Raw genomic sequence first — 23,688 nt, forward strand, 5'->3', positions numbered from 1 at the left:
TTTGCATTTATTGTTCTCTGTGGTAGGCAAGTTCCCCTCAGATATTCTCTCCATCTCTTTGCTCAAATGCTAGTTCTTTAAAGAAATGCATCCTACCTAAAAATAGCACCTCCCCTGGTTTGAGCACCAGGCTTTATAGTTCTCTACGTGCACATGGTATGTTCCCCTTCCATCTCTTTTGGTGGGTTGTGAGCCCCACGAAGGCAGGCATTTTGCTTGGTCTGGTATCAGTTCAGTATTCATCTGTGGAATGGATAAGTGTATAACTATCTGCTGTGTACTGACTTCTTTATTTGGTGACACTACAGAGGTCCCGGGCCTCCAAGAGTTCATGTTCTAGCATGAAAGACATGAGAAGAACCATTCAGCCACCATCTAGACAGCTTTATGATAAGGAATGTGCAAAGCCTTATGTGACAAAAAAGTCTGTGCACTGACATCAGCCATGGTTGGGAGGGTGGCAGTGGGTTGGGAGATGCAAACAGAATCAGATGAGGAAAGATGGGCATTTTGGGGGAGTCTGGAGTAGCTGAGGGGTAAGAGAATGGGAGATATTAAACCTTAGAAAATGCAGGCATAGGGAGAGCCATTTGGAGCAGGCTGAAGACTGACGGGTTCTGTTTAGTGACAGTCTCCATGGAGTGAGGGTTTAGGGCTGAGTTTCATGGAGGACCCCAGGGCTTAAAACCTGATGTTGGAGCTAGCAAGAGGGTTTAGTGTGGCCCCTCAGACTCGATGTGTAAGTAGCCCGAATGACAAGAAGTCTGTCATTGATTATACCTGCATGCTTGTTAGAGCAGGGTTTGAGGTTAGTGACTGGGGCATCAGTGGTAGCCAAGGCAGGAGGCAGAGAGCTAGAATACAAGGCAGACTGATGCAAAATTCAGGGTCCCGGGAGGGCAGTTCCTCAGGACAGGGTTGTGGAGGCCTATGGAAGTCGAATATATTTTATCCACATACAGAGAGCTTCCTTTTTCAGTCACAAAAATGTTCCACACCCTGCCGCTCCAGGTCTGGGGAGTGGCCATGTCAGGGAGAAGACTAGAAGGACTCGCCCCAGCCTTGCAGTTTGAACTTGGTAGTGAGAAGACAAGGGAAGCCTAGGAAAACAGCTACCTGCTTTTGTTAGCCCCTAGGCCTAAATTCCCCAGCACATCTGAAGCTGACTGAATCTTGATTGAATTTCTTACGATAGTTTTAAAGATTGAGAGGAAGTCTGCCTGGGAAAACACAGCACAGAGCAAAAAATTGAAATCCAGAATTATAAACAAGCACATAGTCACCAAATAAACACCCAGGGATCATGGCGTCTTCCTCATCCACAGAAAGCCAGGCTCATGCACAATGACCTTTGTACAAAGAACAAGGTCAAAGCTTGCTTTCTGATGCTGCAGAAATGCCCTTCTTTCTAGAAACACTGGGAGAGGATGGGTGGGGATTCCCAGGCATTTGGGGAACAGCCCTCTGGTTTCAATTTGGGCAAATCTTGTGGCTTTTGCAAAGGCAGAGTCTGGATATATAAAAAAAAACAGCCCCAGCTGATCTTGATGGGCCTTGCTGGGAGCCCAGAGGGAGATGGCCTGTGGGAGAGCTAAGGAGGCCCAATGTGTGCACTCCGAGACAGCCTTTTTGTAACTGTGTGAAGAAAGCTTGCAGGCCAGGAGCCCTCCATCCTATTCACTTCCCACAAGCCCTTGCTTTTTGAAAAATGACCAGTGGAAGCTGGCTGGCCAAGGCTTCTCCTGGGCCCCTGTGCCCTTCTTTACCAGTTTCTGGTTCACATAGGCCATTAAAGGCTCTGAGAATCATACCCTCTGTTGCTCCCCTCCAAACAGACTAGTCTCTATATATCCTCTCCCTCTCCATAGATGTTTTAGTCATGCCATTGTGGGTCGTTTTCAAAGAACAGCAATTTGCAAATTGGAAACAACCCAAATGACCAGCAACAGGGGAAACATTAGGCAAATTGCAGTACATTCAGAAGATGGAATATTTCGCAGTCATTAAAAATGATGTGCATGAATATTCTGCAGCACCAGAAAATGTTTTTTGGTATATTATTAAGTGAAATAAAAGGGATATAAAATTATACACATGGTATAATTATTCGTATTAAAAAAATCCACAAGAAGATGCTCAAAATACTATTTGGCTACCTCTGGGTAGTACAATCGCAGATAAATTTTCATTCTCTTATATTTTTTTCTGCATTTTTTCAATGTTTAAAAATGAGCTTATATACCTTTTCAGGAAGAAGGAGACAATATAAAAATTTAAATTTACCTCACCTTATGTTGCAGCTATAAAAACAATGCAGCCCAAGAGGAGAGCAAAGTGGAGGGGGCGGGGTTGGATGATTAACACAATAAAAACCAAGAAATGGAGATCTGTAGAGGCGCTGCTGGTAGAGCAATACTTTGAAGTATGCAAAATCAACTTGGGCAGATGACCAGATGTGCTGCCTGGGCTATTCCCACAGCATGTGATGCACAGCTTTGTGCTAGAATCCATTATCATTACCACTGCTGAAAGAGTAGGAGAGAGTGGGCACTTGGGGGCTGTGGCTGTAGCTCAGTGGTAGAGCACTTGTCTAGTATGAACAGGGCTTTGATTTTCAGTGTGGCGGTGCATGCCTATCACTGTAGTTCTTGGGAAGGCAGGAGGATCAGGAATTGAAGGTCATCCTTTGCTAATGACTTTGAGACTCAGGTGGGCTATATGAGACCCTGTTTCAAAGAGCCAGGGGGCAGGGGGTTGGGGAGGCTAGACATGGGACCCTGGAGATCACAGTGCCAGGGTGGCCTAGGTTCAGAGGACCTATTCTGCAGGCCTTCCTGCTCCCAGGCACCCAGCCACCTGCCTGGGCCCAGCCATGTTGGGCCAGCTCCCAGTTTCCACTGGTCAGTATCCAGAGCTAATTTTTACTTATGTCTTAAAAATTTTTTTTGGAGTTTTTTTCCCAAGTGATCCTAGGTGCTCCAGGATTTTAACATGGCATGCAAGAGGCTGCCAGTTCCAGACAAATGAAAAAGAGCCTGAGGTCCTGGGAAACCCAAGCAGCTTGCCTTGGAGCCATGGAGGAAATGGGGGGGCCAGCTGGTGACAGCTGGACGTGGGGGGGTGCAGAGGATGGTACCCTGTGGATCATAAGCTTGTCACCTGTCTCTGGGACTCTTGCAGGAAGCTTCTAGGAGGTTCCTGCATCTCTCTATGCTCTGACCCAATGCCATGTCCTAGATTGGCCTAGCTCTTCCTCTGCTCAGTGCCAGGCCTTGGGTGGCAGCCAGGGAGAGTGAAAGATGGCTGGTGACACCTAGCTCTGCCTGGAAGGCACCCAGAGCAGTGGCAGCAGACACAGGCATGGGAGCAGATCTTCGGTGCCGGGGCCCCAGGGAGGTGTCAGGAGGACATGGGCTCTGGAACCACAGTGTGGGCTTCCAGTCAGCCACTTACTAACTTGGCTCGATGACCTTGAGCAAGGCCTTGAACTTATCACTCCCCTCCTCATCGGTAAAACATGAAGAATAGGTATGTCAGAGAGTGACTGGAGGAATCTTGACAAGCACTTGTCCCCGGGGGCTGGCATTCCACAGCTGACCAGCTCTTCACTGAAGGTTCCATAGAGAATAGAGGGGGCCTTCCTGGTCAGAATAGTAACTCAACAAAGTGATTACAGGAGAGAAGAGGCGAGGTGAGGCGAGGAGAGGAGGGAGAGGAGAGGGTATAGGTGAGTCTTTAGAGATGAACAGGCTCTGCCCTCTGCTCCTGACTCCTGGGCATCCTACTATCAGCCCTCGCCCTCCTGTTGAAGGCACAAATGCCTAGCTAGCCATAGCACCCCACCCCCTTGAACTTAGAGATGATGCTCTAAATACTGAACTACTGGCCAGGCTTCAACCCATTCTGTGATATCAGAGCAGATAGGGCCCTCAGGGTCCATTGTTGGGCCAGACCCCAACTGTGGTTACTTTAGGGTGGCAGGGACATCTGGGCCAGCAGTACCTCTATCAACACATAGAGAAACATTTGAGCCTTTAAACAACTGCTGAAACAGCTGCACTTCTGCAAACAGCTGAGGATCACCCAGCCCCTGCACTGGTTCTACTACGCTGGTCTATGCTTCCCACCACCAATCTGTAGATTTCTTATCTGAGGCGTTGGCCAGTGGCTTCTTCTCTTACCTATATCCCTGTCTTCCTCGCTCATCTGCAGGATCTGATCCATCTTCTAAAGTCTGACTCAAATATGGCCTCCCTGGCAGCTCTGCCCCCCAGATGGTTTATCTGAACCTCCCTTAGGTACTCTGCACCTTTTCCCCCTTTATAGCAGGACTGGGCAGAAGCCACATGAGGCTTCCTGGGTCCCCTTCTCCTGCACAGGGCCTGACAGACAGCGGCAAAGAATCACAGTTCAGGGCCACATTTCTGGAACCAGGCTGCTGGGTGGGAGTCCCTGTACCAGCACTTCGGAGCCCTGTAACCTTGAGCCACTTGCTTCCCCTTCTCCATCTGTAAAATCTGGATGATGCTCATCACACATACCTCATGGAGTTTTGAGTTTACTCACCAAAGTACTTCAAGTGTACCTGCCTCATGTAAGAGTTGGAAGACTATCAACTTCTACTACTGCTAAGCTCATGGCAGGCACTGAGTACATGCTGATGGACTGAATGAGTGAATAATGGATTAAAAGCTTGGCAATAAATAAAAATAATGAAAACATATACACACAACACAATATTAGAAGCTCAAATAGCAGTGAGGTACAGGTTTACTAAGAAGCAGTTCCTCACAGAGGAAGAGAAGAGAATGGTGGTTGGTAGAGGTGGGAGGTGGGAGAGGTCGGTCCACAGGTGCAGAACTCTAGGGAGATGTGGGGAATGGGTTCTGTCCACTGAACATGAGGCTGTTGTTGATAGCAGTATGGTCTATGCTTGGAAATCACACTACAAAGCAGTGATAAATATGGGGACAATTACTTATGCTAATAAATTTCACTGGCTCATTCCACAATGTGTGCAGGGAACAAAACAGCATGGTGTGCTTTATGAGTATGTATGACTATCATGTGTCAATTAAAAACCAAAAGAGGCAGGCTCTGTGTTTACCTCTAAAGAAATTTAAGATATTAACATGTTTCTCAGAGGTTTCAAATCTGTTGTCAAGACTGGATGCGGTGGTGCATGCCTTTAATCCCAGAACTCGGGAGGCAGAGGCAGATGGATCTCTGTGAGAGCTAGGCCAGCCTGGTCTACATAGGAAGTTCCAGGCCAGCTGGGGCCTCAAAAAATATAAAAATCAAAAATAAAACTGTTTTCAAGTTAAATGCAATTATCTGGCAATCTTTGTTCCATTTATTATTAATAGTATTTGTTGAGGCCTCGGGCAGGGAAAATGCTAGAAAGAAAAAGGAAGAGGAGGGGAAGCCTATGAAAGCAAGAATGCTCCTGGCATAGGTTTTCAGGCTTCTGACCTTCCCAAGGACTCTTTATGCTGGCATCCCCAGGCTTGGCACCAGGCTGTGAAAGCGCTCTGTGCTCATGTTTCCTGCCTTTATATCCCAGCTCTGTTCCTCCCTTGCTGTGTGATCCAGGCAAGCTGCACAATCTTCTGAGCCTTGGACAATAGGCCAAGACCCTACCTCAAGTTCCTAACAGTTAAAAGTTTTAAAAAGGGCCAGAGGTGTAGCTCAGTGTTAAAATTACCTAGGCTATGTAAAACCTGAGTTCAATTCCTATGCACAAAATCACCTCTCTCCCCACAAATTCAGCTCTATATTATTGAAGACAATCTACAGACATAATGCTCATCAAAATTCAAAAGATAGTCTTCACAGAATAGGAAAAAAAATCTAAAATGTATATGGACTCTGAATAATAAAGCAACCCTGATACCATAAGAACTGAACTTCAAATTGTACTACAGAGCTATACAAACCCAGGAGGGTGCTGCATAAAACATATAGATCAATGGAATAGAAAAAAGGACCCAGACATATACCCACACAGCTACAGCCACCTGATCTACAAAGGTGCCAAAATTATCATGAGGGCCAGCTTTAATTGTCAGTTGAATACAACCTGAAATCACCTGGGAAGAGATTTCCAGTGAGGGATGGTCCACATTAGATTGGCCTGTGGACATGTCAGTGGGGGATTGTCTTGATTAATTTCATTGATGTGGAAACACCTGGCCCTCTGTAGGCGGCACAATTCCTTAGGCAGAGGGTCCACAACTGTGTAAAAGTGGAGAAATTGAGCTGAGCGCAAGGGAGCATGCATGCGTTCATTACCGCCTTTCCCTGACCCTGCCTGTTTTTGAGACAAGGTCTCCCTGTAGCCCCAGCTGGCATGGCTGGCCTCCATTTCACAGAGCTCTGCCTGCCTCTGCCTCCTGAGTGCTAGGATTAAAGGCGTGTGCCACCACACCCAGCTCTGTCTGTTCTTGGCCGTGGATGTGATGTGACTGTTTTAAGTTCCCGCTGCCTTGACTTCCCTGCTATAATGAATTTTATAGCTCACAATCTGGAATTGTGAGCTAAAATATGCTCTCCTCTAAGTTGCTTTTTGTCAGGGTATTTTGTTACAGCAACATAAATGAAACCAGAACAATCATCATACATTAGAGAAAAGATGACCTCTTCAACAAAAGGTGCTGGGAACACTGGATTCTCATGTGTAAGCAGAAGGAAGCTAAATCCATAGCTCTCAACCTGCACAAAATCAATTCAAAATGGATCAAAGATCTCAATGTAAGACCTGAAACTGAAATTCCCAGGGGCAACACTTCAAAGAAGGCCGAGGCAAGGACTTTCTGATAAGGACTCCAATATCTCGGGAATAATCCCAAGAACTGACAAATGGGATTATGTGGAATTAAAAAGCTTTGACACAGCAAAGGAAAATACATTAGCCAAGGTATCAACATCTAGAATATATAAAGAACTCACAAAATTAAACACCACGAAAATCATCCAATCAACAAATAGGCAAATGAGTTGAACAGACAGCTTTCCAAAGAAATACAAATGGCCAATAAATGCATGAAAAAAATGTTCACCACCCTTAGCCATCCAGGAATTGCAAATCAAAACTACACTGAGATTCTATCTAACCCCAGCCAGAATGGCTAACCAAGGAAACAAATAATAAATGGTGGTGAGGCTGTGGGAAAGAGGAGCCGTTATTCACTGCTGGTGGCAGTATAAACTGGTGCAGAAATATGGAAATCAGTATGAAGGTTCCTCAAAAAATTGAAAATAGAACTTTGGTATGGTGCAGCCTAACCACGCCTAGTTATATACCAGAAGGGCTCTAAGTCAGCACACCATGAAGATACTTCACTCCGTGCTCATTGCTGCACAGTTTCCAACACTCAGAAGATGGGATCACCAACAGATGAATGGAGGAAGAAGATGCGAATAGACACAATACAGTTTCATTCAGCCATAAAGAATAATGAGATCATGAATTATTTGCAGGAAAGTAAACAGTCGTGGAGATCATCCTGTTAAATGAAGTAAGTCAGGCTTGGAAAGACAAATATCGCTTTTTCTCTCATGTGAGAAAATTAGATTTAAAACAACTCTCATGTATATAGGACAGGTTGAAGAGGTCTGTCTGGGAGGGGGGACAGGGGAGGGGGAGCAAGAGAGCATAATGGGTGAATATGAGGAAAGCATATGACATACATGTATGAAAATGTCATAATGAAACCCATTATAACCTATGCTAATTAAAAAATTTAACAATCAAAGCAGAATAAAGCTCAGCTGTACAGCAGGTGGCTGGGCCTGAGTCTCTAACCTTTTCTTGGTGCTTTGGGAAGGTGGAGTTCCCTGGCCATTGTCCTAAAAGAGGGTCTTGAATTGAGTCTTACAGAAGGTTCTACAATGACAGCGATGTCCTAGATACCTGCTGTCCATCATGAAACCTGTTGGTTCCCCACGAGCCACATGAGCTGCCAAGCATTTGAAATGAGGCTAGGCTTGTGGTATGGGGCAGCCGACACTCTGGTTTGATTCTAGTCCATTTAAAAAGAAACACCCACCAGTGGGGAGGGATTACTGTACTGGCCAGGAAAGTTCTAGTATATTAGTCTTTGAGTTATAAAAGCAAAATTTCAGACAGGAAGCCTGACGTTCTGGCACATGCCTTTAATTCCAGCACTTGGGAGGCAAAGGCAGGCGAATCCCAGCCTGGTCTACATAGCGAGTTTCATGCCAGTTGAACTACAGGGAGACTGTATCTCCAGAAAAAAAGAGTAAGGTTTCATGGGCTTGGCATACAGGTTAGTTGGTAAAGTACTTGTCTTGCAAGCATAAGGTCCTGAGCTGATTCCCCAGAACCCATAAACAATATTCAAGCATGGGGCATGTGCTTGTAGCCCTAGTGCTGGGGAGGCAGAGGCAGGGGAATCCCTCTGGTTCATTGACCAGCAAGCCTAGCCTACTTGGCCAGTTCTAGGCCAGTGAGAGATCCTGTCTCAAACCACAACCAGTCAGTCAACTAACCAGCCAATCAACCAACCAGCCAACCAGGTGGACAACACTTGAGAGGCGGTACCTGAGGAATGATGCTCGAAACTGACCTCTGACCTCCACACACGTGCCCACATACCTTCACACACATGTGCACCCTCTCAAATAAATAATAAATAAATAAATAAATAAAGTTTCTTTCCTTTTTACACATGTGAGGAGAAACTGCTGTCAGACTACTGAGTTGCCTTGGCACCCAGAGGAGCAGATTCAGAAGAGCCCTGCCCTTTGAGAGGAACAAATGGCTATCTGCTGGCAGTCAGGCCACACCTTCATCCTGGGCACCCAGTGCTGTCCTTCAGCTTGAAGCGGTCCATCAGCTTGTCACCTATGGGCACAAGGTGCCCTTCCTCCTAGCTAGGAAAATTTCCTCTGGCCACCCAGCCTAATCTGTTTGATAAGCTTCAGAGGCTGCAGGTGTTAACAACCCAAATGTTGGTGAAGCTTCCATTTGCCTGGATGCTGTCCCCAGGGAGGGCCCATGTCAAACACCGCCTTGCCTTTCCCCTGCACAGTTCTACATTAATTTGCCAGTCATGTGTGAGGCACTGGGTCACCCCTGGGAGGCTGTGGGTGATCATTAAATTGGGAGCTATCCTTCGGTGGTGTGTACAGACTTCCCAGAACTCATTTGTTTAGGTAAACTGCAGAGGGCTCTTGGGGTGAGGAATGCGGAGGCTCTAACCAGCCCCCACTGGGACGGTCACCAGGCATCTAGAACAGGCTAAGCTTCACCGGGAGATGAAAGTCATTACAGAAGCTTATTTCTTATCTGTAGGTAACTTAAAAATGGAGATTGGTAGAAACCGTGAACAAAAATAAAACAAATACTCCCAAAACAGTAATACCTTGTTTTTCCCAGGCCTGGACAGCTTCGCTTGGGAGCTAGTTAGAAAGTGCTCAGGAGTCACTTTCTGGCCTAATGAATAGAATCTACATTTTAACAAGATCCCAGGCCGTTCAAATCATTAACCTGGGAGATGCCGTTTTAATACAAGCCCAGGTGATACAATATGATGCCAGGAGGCTGAGCTGATAAATGCTGTTGTTTCTGAGCAGCCTGAAGCAGCTGTGACCTCAAAGTGCTTTAAACAGATCAATATATAAAAGCTTCACGAGAGCCCCTTGAAGTAGAATCTCTGACCGTCCAGGAAAGTGAGGCTCAGAGTGGCTAACAAAGCTAGCAAGTGTTCTGAAAGGCAGAACCCAGGTATTCTAGCTCCAGAGTAAAAGAATATGCAAAATGTATTTCTCCTGTCTAATGTATACTGTAAATAGATATGATTATTATTCATCAATTTTGTAAAATGCAGAGATATCATTAATATGATCTAATGGTTGTTAGATTCTGAATGATCTTTCTTTATTAAGGTTCTATTTAATTTTCTCAGTGCAGATAAGGATGTGAGGATTGTACCATATTCTGTCTGCAAATACCTCACATGCCAGGCACACAGCATCCTGAGCCTCTTGGAGTGAGACCCTCTTGGGGTCTCAGGTACAGTTCTAGTCTTTCCAACCTCCTTCTCTGAGTCCCCTTCTGATCTTCACTACTGACAGGAGGAAGTCCGGATCCTTAGTGAGTCTCCCCACCTTCCCCGCAGCCTAGTCTGTTGCTGTGCACGCCAGATTATCCCGAGCCAAGAACTGCCTCTCTGGTCTCACGTTCCGGACCTGGCTGGTTCACATTCTGTACCCAGCACTCATTCATACTTGGTCATGTGCACGTGACCACAGGGCCTGACTTGCCTTGCTGCATCTGTTAGATGGGAGGAGGAGAAGACATAGTTCTTGCCTTGGGGTCCTGTGTACCATGCATGTAAAGGAATTGAGGGCAGGGCCTGCCCCATAAGTGCTCACTGGTCTCCAAGAAGAATAACTTCTTCCATTGACAGAGCGCCATGTGTCGGTGAGGCACGTACATCAGCTCGTTAGTCACATCAAAACATCCAGTGAAGTAGGAGCTATTTCTGGCTGAAGCTGAGGAAACAGGTCTGGAGGGTACACAGCATGTGATGCAGAGCCAGTACCAAGTTAGGGGCTGCCTGAGATGGCACTGGCAGCATGGTTCTCTGGGCAGATCCAGGACACCGAGGTTATCAGATGCAGCCCCATTCCATCCTGTAAGCATCCAGCTGGTGCTTACTATATGCTGTGCTTTAGGCCAGCCCTGGTCATGCAGTGCAGTCAGGTGGGAGGGACGGGTCAGCTCAGAAGGTGATGCCCAAGGTGAATTTTGAAGGAATGCGGCAGCCAGCTGATGGTGCAGAGGGGAGAAAGCATTCTCCCACAAGGGCAGAGCACATGTAAAGACACTGAGGCACCACCTTGGGAATCCTCTGCTTGTGGCTCTGCATCCTTTAATCCCACTCCTCAAGTTATCTTCGATATGAAGCAAATGAGCTTTATTCCAAGATGTCACCTGACTTTAAATTCCATGTCCGGTGGTAGAACAGTCCATTGGAAAAACATGCTCCCAGAGGCTAATCAGTCATCTGGCTTAAAAAGAAAACGACAGGCACAGGCTGGAGAAATGGCTCAGTGGTTAAGAGCACTGGGTGCTCTTGCAGAAGACTTGGGTTTAAATCACAGGTGGTAGCTAACAACTTTATGTAACTCCAGTTCCAGGGAATCTGGCACCCTCTTCTGTCCTCCACAGGCAATGCACAACACAAGTGTACTTTACATACATGCAGACAAAGCACGCATACACATAAAATAAAAAGAAAATTAAATGACAGGCACTATTCAAGTCCCTGTATTGCTGTGTCATGAACCAACCTAAACACCTCTGTCTGCAGAGGACTAAGCTGAGTGGAAATGCCTGACAGTCACGGTGCTTGCCACTGGTCACAGGGGTCATGAGGGAGTTCTTTGTAGCTCTTTGTACAAATCATATTTTATTTAATGAATGTATTATGGCCCAAAATATCCATGAAAGTCATAAAGAGATTCTAGGGATTAAAGATGAAGACTTCAAATGTTATCATTTTGTAAAATGATTATCTAGAACATCAAAACTGCCTAGTGAGCACAATAAGACACCTGGGGTGAACTCCAAGGTTCAAGTTCTTCAATTTTTGTTATGTGGCCTTAGGCAAGCTAACTAACTCCAGTCAGATTAACAGGACAGAAGTTTCATGATCACACATGCCTTATCTCATGAAGAATACACTGATATTTAAAAATTAAATCTGAGTTCATTTTTTTTTAAAAGTAAAGATTACAACTCACATTAAGGTCAGCATTTTTTTTTTTGAGACAGGGCCTCATTATGTAGACCAGATTGGCCTTGAACTCACAGTGTTATGCCTGCTTCTGGCTCCCAAGTCTGGGATTAAAGATGGATGCGACTCTGCCTGGCTAAGGTCAGCATTTTTCTTTCTGGAAAGGATCAAATGTTACTCTTGGCTTTGTAAACGTTTAAGTGTTTGTCACAAGGAATCAACTCCACCACAGTTCAAAAGTTGCTACACAAATAATAGTAAGTATATGAGCGTGGCTATGTTTCAATAAAACTTTTTTTGTAAAAACAATGGGCCAGATTTGGCCTGTGGGGCATTATCTGCTAATCTGAGCATTATGTTGATTTACTGGCTCACCAACAAATCATAACCTGTGGTTTGAAATGCACTGGGGTTAAAATAATTTTTACTGTGGTCAAATAAAGCAAGGCTACAGCCATGTACGTGTTGCAATCAGATCATATTTTAAGACTTTGACCCTTAATTCAATTATTTCAAATTTGGCATTCACTTTTCCCCATTGCAAATCATTCATTTGGTGATTGGTTATCTCGACTGTCAACTGGATGGGATCTACAATCACCATGGAAATAAATCTCTAGCCTGGACTGTGAGGGATTATCTAGATGAGGTTAATTGAAGTGGGAAGACCTGACCCAACTGTGGGTAGCATCATTGCATGGGCTGAGGTCCTGCACTGAATAAACAGAGGAAAGCCTGCATCACCTTTCATCACTCTCTACTTCCTGATTATGGATTCAGTGTGACCAACTGCCTCAAACTCCCACTGCCAAGTCTTTTTGCCATGACAAACTGTGTCCTTAAACTGTGAGCCAAAACAAACCTTTCTTTGCTTAGGTTGCTTTTGTCAAGAATTTTGTAACAGCAACAAGATAAGTAATTAACATACCCACTAATAGCCTTGTCACTGTTCAGTGGGGCTTGCCACCCCTGGGTTGGGTACTTTCAGGACTGTAAAATGAGCAGACGTGAGACTCCCTCTGGAGGAGGAAGCATCCTTTCTCTGTGAAGTCGTTTGGAATCCTTGCTGAGGTTGACAAGAGTAGTCTCCTTTCTTCTCTTTTTGGTTCTTGAGGCTTCTAGGGTATCAGCTCAAGTGTGGGACAATATAAAGCTGGGACAATATTTTGATTCTCAGTGGTGAGTGTGTAAGCCAATCAGTTGTGACTTGTATGGCCAATAAGGTCAAAAGTACTAAACTGTGAAAATGAGGCATGTATCTACATTATTAGTAAAAAAACCAGTAAGTTAGAAGTGCACACCAGGGCTAACTTTTTTCGGCTTCTAAGAACCAATGCTGACATTCCTTGGTTTGAGAATGTCGATGCTATGTGTTCACGGATCTTCAAGCTACAAATTCCCCTTCCTAGATGCCCCTTCAAAGGTGCAGATATATGAACTGAAAACACACAGTGTCCCAGGTGCCACATGCAGCTGACAGAGACCTTTAGCTCTCAGGGCAACGGTGATAGATGCCTTCTTGGAATGTCCCACCACCAGTGACCATCAGAAGGCTTTGGAAGCTCTCCTAAACATTCAGGCTCACAGTTTTATCTTAGACCTCACTTGGCCCACTGGGCCAACATCCTGTCTTCCTTTCAGTGGAAGTGCTGGTAGCCATCCACCTAACCATGTGGAGGGGCTACCATCCACCAAGGGGACACTCAGGTATTGGGGGACAAGGTGCCTGGGTGATTGTGGGATATGCCCTTGTTTACAAATCTCAGCATCTCCTATAAGAATCCCATAGAATTAGCTTCTAAGGCCCCTTCAAAGAACAGTTATGAGTCAACAAATTCAGAGAAGGCCAGAGCTCTAGGTCTTTATCAAACACTTCTAGTACCAGAGAAGCCAAATGTAATTTACCAATGTGATTGTTCTGATGGTGCATGGTGTTGCCTAGTAACACAGTTGACACTGCAATTTTTATCAGGTTTCCAGGGGAACAGAGCCAGAGAATTCACCCTAGGCTAGCTTCTCACACAGACGAGGGCAGGTTGTGTGAGCCTTCTGTCCATGCCCAGCCTCTCAGAGGTTTTCCTTCTGCTTTAAGCAGTCATCCTGGGTCCAACTTTGACAAGTAAGCATTCTGACATATTAACAACTGGCCTTCTGGGTGTCTGGCATAACCCTGAGGAGTCTGTTGAAATATGAACCTCACCTGCCCTGAGTCACAGATGAAAAGGCATGTTACGAAGTGATGGGTTGGGGTGAACTTTTGGTAAAACGAGTATCTTAGAAGATAGAACTGGATGTGGTTAAGGTTCTGTTCCGCTTGCTTTATGAGCTCTGTTTCTTCAAGTATAAACTCTTCCATGTGTTAAGACTGTTTTATTCTACACCATTAGTGTTCTTCGAACACTTGGCAAGTGGTGAATGAGTGAGGCTCATGGTGGTTGAGATGCCCTCCTGAGGCCTTCTACCACATTTGTTTGTACATCCTGCTTGCAAAAGCGTGAGCTGTTGCTGCCTGGTGTGAATTCTGGTTTGTTTTCAGCAAGACTTGCGATGTCTGCTCTTCCCAACGAAGCTGTTCCTTGTTCCTCCCCAATACCAGCTAATAAAGCATCCAAGGACTTCTCTTTATCCTCTTAGGTTTTCATTTTGTGGAAACAAATGGGTGAATTCATCCATGGCCACAGCCATCGAGGAATAATTGCTCGTATTTCAGCAAGAAAATGATTGTGGGAAAGAAGCCTTGTCCTTGACTAAGATGACTATTTCGAAAGTAGCCTATGCACAATATTAAGGTATTTATATGTGTCACTACTGTTTGGGAAAACAAGAAGCTTAATCACAAATCTTATAAAATTGGTGTTCTTTAAAAATTTAATTTTTAAAAATTACCTGCCATGCCTGACAGGTTTTAGAAGTTCAGTAAATAGTAGTCAAAGTTCTGGAAAAATCATTGACTATAGTAAATATGCATGCTGAACATCTTCATATTGCCATAAGGAAAAAAATGGAAACATCTAGAACCATGTATCAACCAGAGGACAGGGTCCATGTGACACAGAAAAATGGTACCTGTAGGTTACTGTACCTAAGCCAAGAAAGACTCTTCAGACCAGAACAGATGGTGTGAGGTGTAAAATGTACAATAACCCACATTTCTGCCCGATATTCTCTAGCCTCTCTGCTGGGCCTGGAGGAGGCTGGGAACACCAGTCCTGTTCCCAAGGAGCTACCATCTAGAGGAAACACACGTGCTTCACAGCCCTACTTGACAAGATATAGTTTGTTGGGGGCAGGATGATAATCCCAAGTGGAGTTCTAGCTCCCACTGTATGTCCTTGTTTGGGGCTGTTGGTTCAAAGCTGACTGAAAATAATCAGAGGACTTCTCGCTGAGATCTTCAAGCGAGTGTTTTCAGATGCTGAACACAAAAGTGTTAGGAAACAGGAAGAAACAGCTATTCCTCTAGAAAGAACCACAGGCAGGCTTCTCTGGGGACAGTGATAAAAGCATTTTAGGGCAAAAAATGTATAATGTCAGCTACCTTTTGGGGGGCTGCATTCTTCTGTCAGGCATGGCCTAGGGGGTCCCAGCCCTGATATCTAATTCACTACTTGTACCTGTCCCACGAGGAGGGACTTTTCTTATTCTACAGATGCCAAGAAAGAGAGTCAAAGAGGTGAAATCACTTGTTCAAGTTCTCAGAACTAGAGAAGTCAAGTTGGGATTCCTATCTGACGTGTATCTGACTCCCCAAGCCATATGATTTCCAGAAGACAAAAGGGATCAGAACTTTAACACGGTTAACATTCACTTTGTGTTTTGAAAATTCAACGAGGGAGGAATTCTGGGACATATTCTTTCTGCTTCCACACAAATCATGTCTCTTTGAAATGTGTCCCATAAGTTCTAGAATTCTTAGTGGGTTTCCTTAGACTTCCAACTGATTCAACTACACTCTGAATCCAGAAATACACTCAAGAATGAAAACTGGTCATTGACAAATAGTGTGGGAAGGGAACCATGCAATTGTGTTGAACGGGGGTAGGGGGTGTGTCACAGCATGGCATTCAGAACTTAGAAGTTTCAGTCTATTGGCTTCAAGAAGGGCAGAGGGTGGAGCTGGCTAGAGGAAATTAAGGCTTATTCAACCAATGAGAAATTAACATCAGTAACCAAAGTAAGAGAGAAAGAGTTCCTGAACCACGGCCATAGCACCCATCTGGGTAGAGGGGATGAAAGAGATATAGTGTGAGACACATGTCGAGTATTGTCTTCTGGGCATGACATGACCATGCCCTCTTGAACTGTCAGCTTCTGGGTTTATCCAAAGGGGATCTGCACAAGATTGGGCCCATTAAGTTTACATCATAGGTAGAGAAGGAGACCCACAAGGCCCAAGGAGATATCTATCTATCTATCTATCTATCTATCTATCTATCTATCTATCTATCTATCATCTATCTATCTCTATCTCTATCTATCTCCATAGTTTAAGGAAAACTTAGAGAAGACAGTTACGTTTTGAACAGGTCATGCACCTGACCTAAAAGGCTCTTTCCATATCTATCTATCTATCTATCTATCTATCTATCTATCTATCTAATCTATCGCCTTGGTTGTTGAGACAGATTTTTTTTTTCTTCAGTGGTGAAGCTGCCCATAAGTTTCCAACATAACTAATCCTTCTCCCATGCACCTGTAAGTAACCCTGATTAAATTCCCTATTTCACTAAGAGGCTTGAATGGAATCATTTCTTTGGTCTGCTTGTGGTGTCCTATCTGGTGTAATTGTTCATTTTCCCAGGAAACATTCACATGGCAATATGCTGGCCAGGTAAATGCAGGGGCAAGTGTGAGAATCCTAGTTTTCAAAGGCCAGTGGCAGTGCCATTCTTAGAAACTGGAGGGACTGGAAGAGCAGTGGGTTTGGGGAAAGAATGGCTTTAGTTCTGAGATGATGTCAGCACTCTAGAGGGACATGTTCCACAGGCAGCTGGAACCCCGGGTCTGTCCATGCTTTCATTCTACAAGTACCTATTGACTTCCCACTGTGCACCTGGTTTGAGCTTGACAATGGCTGCGGAGTGATGGGCCAAACTCACACGTGGTCTGCTCTCATGACGCCCACAGGCACAGGACTCCACAGAGAATTACAGATTGCCATGCTAGGCAGGAAAGAACAGGGGCTAGAAGAACCAGCCTGAGAGTGAGACTGGACCGTGGGAAATGCAAGGGCAGGTCAGGTGGGATGAGAAGGTTCTGGAGCACACAGGAGGCAATGTCTGGCTGGGGATGAAGCAAGAGTTGAGGGTACTTAAGGGAAATGAGTCAGGGGACCTTATCACCTTCCAGGCTCTGGGGCTCAAGAGGCCAGAAGTCTCCATTTCCTAAATCTTGAGGACCCACATTTAAAGAAGGCAATGTGTGTCTGGCTGAGATTAGATTTTGCCCAGGGGCTGTAAGCATTTTAGCACCAATCCATTTGAAACTTGCTTTCACACATTTCCCAGCATGTCCCCTAGCCTGGCCTGGACACTGAGAGACCTGGGTGGTTCCTCATCCGTTAACTCCAGACTGAGCTGAATACTGATACTTGAGATTCCTAAAAACCAAGAAGCCATGCCTGACCCATTTCCGTCATCATAACAGAAAGCTGAGGTAGGGCTTGTGAGAGATCCCAGGTAGGTCCAAGCCATCATGGTAGAAACAGCATCTATTGGGCTTTATAGAGCCACTTAGATCCCAGGGACAGCCAGGAATGCTGTACTGAGCCCAAGCTGGGAGTTGTTCAGCTTTGTGTGGCTAGTAGCTATGATGACAGCAGTAAAAGTGAGCATTTCCTGGACATTTATTTGTGTGTGATGGGCACTATTTGGTTTATTTAGATATCCAATAGCCCTGAGAAGAATTTACTGTTTTGGGCTGGAGAGATGGCTCAGTGTTAGTTAAGCTGCTCTTGCAGAGAACCTGGGTTTGGTGCCCGTGAGCACCCACATGGCAGCTAACAACCATTCACAACTCCAGGTCCAGGAGATCCGATGCCCTCTGTTGACCTCCAAGGACATTGCATGACATGGGTGCACTTACATACACGCAGGCAATACACTCATACACATAAAAATAATAAACTTTTTATTATAAAAGAATTTACCATTTGTATCCCATTTTACAGATGAAGAAACTGAGGCACAGAGTGGTGACGGCACTTTCCCAAGGCCCCTTAGCTTTTGGTCAGAAGATCCTGGGTTTGGATATCATGGTGCCTGCTTTCCTAGCTCTTCTGAATGAACAGGGGCCATTTCCAATGAACTCAGAGCAAGTAAGTCCTGTGTTAGGACAGGGCCTGATTCATGAGACAGTGGAGAAAGGATGGGTGAGAAGACAGCAAGGGAGGGGATGCGTCTAGGCAGTCATCCTCCTGAAAGCTATTTCTGACCCCAGAGGATTCTGGGATTTTCAGGTAGAAGGAACCCCAGCAACAGCTTAATTCAGTTCTCAAAGGCAGGGGCGTGGGGGGGGGCAAGGCACACTTTAGAATGGAGGCACAGAGCTCAGGGCACAAGCCAGTCTCCTCCACATTCTTCTCTTTCTGTGAGGAGTCTCTGCCATAGGGATAGTGTCTTCTCCTAGGACAGCCTAGCCTCCACCCCACCGGCCCACCTGAGAGACCCACTTCAGGCTGACCAGGTGCTTCTGGTTCCCCTGGAAGTCCAAGGATGCCAGGAAGAAAGGAAGTTGGAGACACATGACACTCAAGGAGGTGGTACCCCCAAAACTCCTTCACAAGGAAGCCATGCTGCACCCCTCAGAGGCACTTGCCCTGCCCCGTCCCCATCAGTCTGTGGACATACTGCTGTGATCCAGACTAGATTTATCCTGTACAGGGTCAGCCCCATATAAAGTCATTTCTAAGACCACACCTGGCTCTAAGATGCCACCTCAGGGCACAAGGTTCCCTTCCATCATGTTCTGGGAAAGGGGTATGATCCGCCAGCCCCATATCCGTCCCCTCCTGAACCTTTAGCCACCCTAGGGGGCACTGCCCATCCACCATAAGGCTGTGGTGACCCCAGAGCTGTTCTTTGGCCCTGTGAGGCCAGGCAAGGCTTACCTTTCCACCTGGAGGTTGACCTTGGAGGGCTCCACGTTGGGGTTTTCCCATTCCATTTGTGGGCAGTGCATGAAATAGCAGAGTGTATACAGGGCCTCAGGCTCCCAGTAGAGCGCCCCCTGCTTGTGGTGCAGGGGAGTGCCATTGCCATGGTGCTTGGTGTTGAGGGGCTGCAAGTGATGCATTGCTCGGGACACCAGGTCACCTGTGGACAGAAAGAAGCAAGATTTCAGAACCTCCAGGCACCTGAAACTCTGAAGACACTCTGGTCGCTGGCTCCTCCAGCTTTGAAACAGCCCCATATCAAGCAAAGAGGAGAGTAAGTGTTCGTTATCATGTGATTGTCAGGGACTTAGCTGATGGGTGATGCTGTTTCAAACACAGGGCACTGGTACCATCTATAGTCCTGCCCATATGTAACTCCAACTCCTTTTTACTTTTTTCCTCTCTCATGTAGCCCAGGATGGCCTGGAATACACTATGTAGCTGAGGATAACCTGAACTTCTGATCCTGCCTCCACCTCCTGGATGTTGGAATTACAGACAGGAATCACTGCACCCAGTTTATGTGGTACTGAGGATGAAACTCAGTACTTCATGCAGGTGAAGCATCCTACCAATTGAGTTACATCCTGAGCCCTGGAACCCAGTTTCTAACAAGGCACAGGGAGCCCTTTGTACTGCACTCCTGTTAACCACTCCCCACCTCACTATGCATGCCCTTGGTTAACCAATGTGTGGCAGACGCTGCGTACTTGGAGGTACAAGAAAGAGCTCTGTTCTGTCTTTCCTCCAGCTCTGTATGTATGCTGTTCCCTCTCTGTAGAATATTTGCCCACCTCTGGGAGAACTCCTACTGATCACAGAACTATCTGCTTGGTAACTCCTCCAGAAAATCATGCTTGAGCCACCTGTCCACGTCAGTCAGCACTCTGTCCTCCTCTAGGGAGGTTCTTAGGTGCTGGCTTAGAACTGCTTCTTTCCTCATCCTCCCTGGTCTTTCGTCATAACACGTTTTCACTTTTCATGGTGCTTCCTGGTGCCAGGCACAATTCTAATACTTTAATTCATACCTAGAAAGTAGGGCTCTGTTATGGCTTAAATTTGAAGTGTACCCCAAAGTTTATGTGTTGAAGGTAGTGATCCACAACGTGAAATGTTCAGAGCTGGGGCCTTTGGGAGGTGACTAGAGCCTGAGGGATTAATCCATTGATAAGTTCATAGCTAGACATGGTGTTGGGAGGTGGTAGAAACTTTAGGAGGTGGATCTAGTTGGAGGAAGCAGGTCACTGAATGTGCATATTTGGTCCCAGTCCATGATGTGAGCGGCATTACTCTACCACATGTTCCCACCATGATGTTCTGTCTCAACCCAGGTCCAGAAAAAAAAAAAATGGAGTTGAGGGACCAAGGATCAAAACTTCAGAAACCGTGAGCAAAGCATCAGTATTTTTTCTCCTTTAAGCTCACTTCTTGAGTATTTGTCACAGTGGTGGAAAGCTGATTAATACAGTACTTTTTTTTTTTCTTTTTTGAGATGGTCTCCCTGTAGCCCCAGCTGGCCTGGAACTCATTATGTAGAGCAGGTTGAACTTGATCTCACAGAGATCTGCCTGCCTCTGCCTCTCAAGTGCTGGGATTAAAGGTGTTTACCAGCACGCCTAATACAGTACTCTTATAAATTCATTTATAGATGAGGAAATGGAAGCCCAAAGAAGCTTCATACTTCTTAAGGTTACACAGGCATAAGTGCACAGAGGCAGGGCTGGGATCTGAACCCTGGAGTCTGAGTCCAGAATGCATGTACTTGGCCATGCTCTGAGTACATAGGTTCAGCACTAGCAGATCCAAGGGACAGTCTAGTTTCTTTTCCTTCTTTCCCAGAGGGAAACAGACTTGTTAATCAAGCTGATTATAGGGAGGATCTTCCTGTGGGAGCCTGGCTGGGATCAATTTGCATGACCACTTGGTACTTAATAGTGTTGTCAAAGCAAACCTCATCTTTATTTGCTTAATTTAAAATGTACTCACTTTGTTGTATTTAAATACATCTATGTAATGGGGAAAATTATGTCACTATCATAAGTAGAACTATGAGCATCACTTTCAAGAAACAGAAAGTCACTGGTGAAGTAACTGATGAGAATAGCACAAGGTAGTTCATTTCTAGCTCAACGCTAGTTCTGCCCTCTTTTTTTTATGAATAATAAGTACCAGAGAAGGATTAGAGGCTCATCAAATAGAACATTTTTCTGAAGTAATTAGGGTTAAAATGGCTTTAAAGGAACCCCTCTTTGATAAATGTTATTTATTCCACTGTCCCTATCCATTAAAGTCATCTAACGCATGGTGGGTGGGTTGCATGCTTTGGGAGGCACTTGTTTGAGATTTGCGATGGTTAATTTTATGTCAACTGGGTTAGGCTATAAAGCCCAGTTGTTTGTTCAGACAGTGCTCTGGATACTGCTGTAGGGTATTTTTAGGCATGATTAACATTTAAATCAGCAGACTGAGTAAAGCAGATCACCATCCATAATGTGAATGATGGTCTCTTCTAATTGGTCGAAGGTCTTAAGAGGAAAAGCCGAAATTTCCCCCAAAAGAAGGAGTTCTGTCTCCAGGCTGCAACACCGACTCTTATTAGAATTCCAGCCAGCTGCTGGCCAGCCTTGGAAATATTAGACTTGCAGGCCCATGATCATATGAGCCGATTCTTTTATATGAATGTTGTTCCTTCCTCCTTCCTTTCCTTTCTTTTTGAGACTGAATCTCACTCTATAGTCTAGGCTGGCCTTGAGCTTACTATGTAGTCCAGATTGGCCTAAGACATTCAGTGATCCTCCTGCCTCAGTGTCCCCTCCAGCCTCCCCTCAGGAGTGCTGGGATTACAGACGTGAGCCACCCCCCACCCCCACTGGAGAAGTCCAATGCACTATCAGACACAATGCCAGCCTCCCCCATCCCATCACTCTTTGTCTGGCTGAATCTAGGCTTCAGTGTCTGTCCATTCTTTATCATCCTGCTGAATCTCGCAGTGACACACTTTAAGAACATGAGGCAAAATGAGAGGCAGGGGTATTTCCTCTGAAGGCATAAAACTTTGCTTTTAGGTCCCAGTTTCCTGTCTGAGGGAGGATCCAGTACCTCAAACAACGATTGACAAGAGAAGTAGTCATCTCCTTTAGGAGGAGTCAGCACAGAAATGAGGTCCATAGAGCTCTTTCCCACAGTGTAGATGCAGCCTTACGATCCTTCCCAATGCAAGAGTCAGAGCTGCTACCACTTCAGACAGGAGGATTCAGAATGAGCCCAGACAGCTGAAGTACAGTCCATAGGCCTAATACCTGGACTGTAGGTGCAGGGTGCTCAGCGGAGGGTGAATTGATGTCAGGTTGACTGAATTTGGGGGTGCCCAGATAACTGGCAAAGCATTATTTCTGGGTGTGACTGTAAGGAGACTTCCTAAGAGACTGGCATTTGAATTCTAGATTAAGAAAGATCCACCCAATGTGGACATCCAATAGGTTGAAGGCCCTGATAAAATAAGAAAGGCAAATTCTCTCTCTCTGTCTCTCCCCCCCACCCCATTGCCCTTCTACCCATTGCCATAATAGGATGGCAACAATGTGCCACCTTGGCAGCAAAGAGCAGCCCTCAAGCCCTCGTGGCATTGTGAGCTTGGCCATCCCAGTGGCCATGTGTGAGAATACAAATTTCTGTTCTTGACTTAGTGCCTATCCCGAGCGGGCCTCTCCTCTCTCCCTTCCCTACAGCTGGAAGACATAGCTAAAAGGAAAAGAAGAATCCAGGAGGGAAATTCTTTCTGAGAGGCACATGGACAAGAAGCCCTCAGACAACCTGAATGCGGGGACTAGGGAGAACTGTCTGCTATACTGACAGCACCTCAACAGTGGGATGCCGGGTCTCTGGAAGCAGCAGGGCTAAGAACACTTTGCTTGAAAGCAGAGGAGACAGGAGCCAGCAGCTCAGCTTTGGGCTTGTGGTGGACATCAGCAAACACTCATTAGGACTTGCTGTGTGTTAAGAGTTTTGCACATGTTACACACTGAAGTGCCACATGTCCAATGACATGGGTCCTCATAGAATAAAAAGGGACTCTGACCCAAATCACACTGTCATACAGGGCAAGGAATGGGCTACACATGGTGCTCACAGATGGCACCCCAGGGATCACCAGAAAGAACTTGCCTTTCCCTCACAGGCATCCATAGTCTACTGTGTGGCACACAGTGGAGTTCAGTGTAGACACTGGTTGAAGCTTTGGGAAGAGGGGGGAATCTGCTCTTACATATCAGGGTCCTCAGGTGGCCCTGATCACAGGTAGAAACAAGGTCACCTGAGGGCTTGTATAGGTTCATGATGGGGAAAGTTCTCTGGCTGTGGGCAGCCTCACACTGAGCCACAGCAAGGCAGGAAGAAGTGGCTCCATGGGAGATGCCACCTGGGGAATGCTCCAGAATTGCTGGGTGAGTTCTACAGAGGGGCTAGCCATCCAGTGAGTCTGAGGAACTTCAAGCTGGCAGGCCTGAGGGGGACTTGGCTTGCCCCAAACCTCTGGAGGTGCAGCATAACAGATTTAGGTTTTCCAGGCACCAATCATCTTAATATCCTCTGTCCTCTGGGAGGACAGCTGTGCTGCAGTCCTTCACAGGAAGCAAGGAAGGGTGAAGGTAGGTGGCTTCCATCTCAGAGACCTCACAATTGTGTCTGTTTGAGTGTGTGTGTGTGTGTGTGTGTGTGTGAGAGAGAGAGAGAGAGAGAGAGAGAGAGAGAGAGAGAGAGGTGGTCCATGTT

The 23,688-nt window shown here is 45.8% G+C and overlaps 1 protein-coding gene across 2 annotated transcripts in view; it reads right to left on the bottom strand.

The window, feature by feature from the left end:
- Btbd11 (BTB domain containing 11) overlaps positions 1-23,688 on the bottom strand; it is a 310,957-nt gene that overhangs the window by 96,815 nt on the left and 190,454 nt on the right. For both annotated transcript variants that reach the window (XM_008843114.2, XM_008843115.3), the window contains exon 3: positions 18,874-19,078. In XM_008843114.2, the coding sequence (XP_008841336.1) occupies positions 18,874-19,078 (205 nt within the window). The remainder of the gene's footprint in view (positions 1-18,873; positions 19,079-23,688) is intronic.

Source organism: Nannospalax galili, unplaced genomic scaffold (genome assembly GCF_000622305.1).
Source record: "Nannospalax galili isolate Female #2095 unplaced genomic scaffold, S.galili_v1.0 scaffold39, whole genome shotgun sequence".
NCBI lineage: Eukaryota > Metazoa > Chordata > Mammalia > Rodentia > Spalacidae > Nannospalax > Nannospalax galili.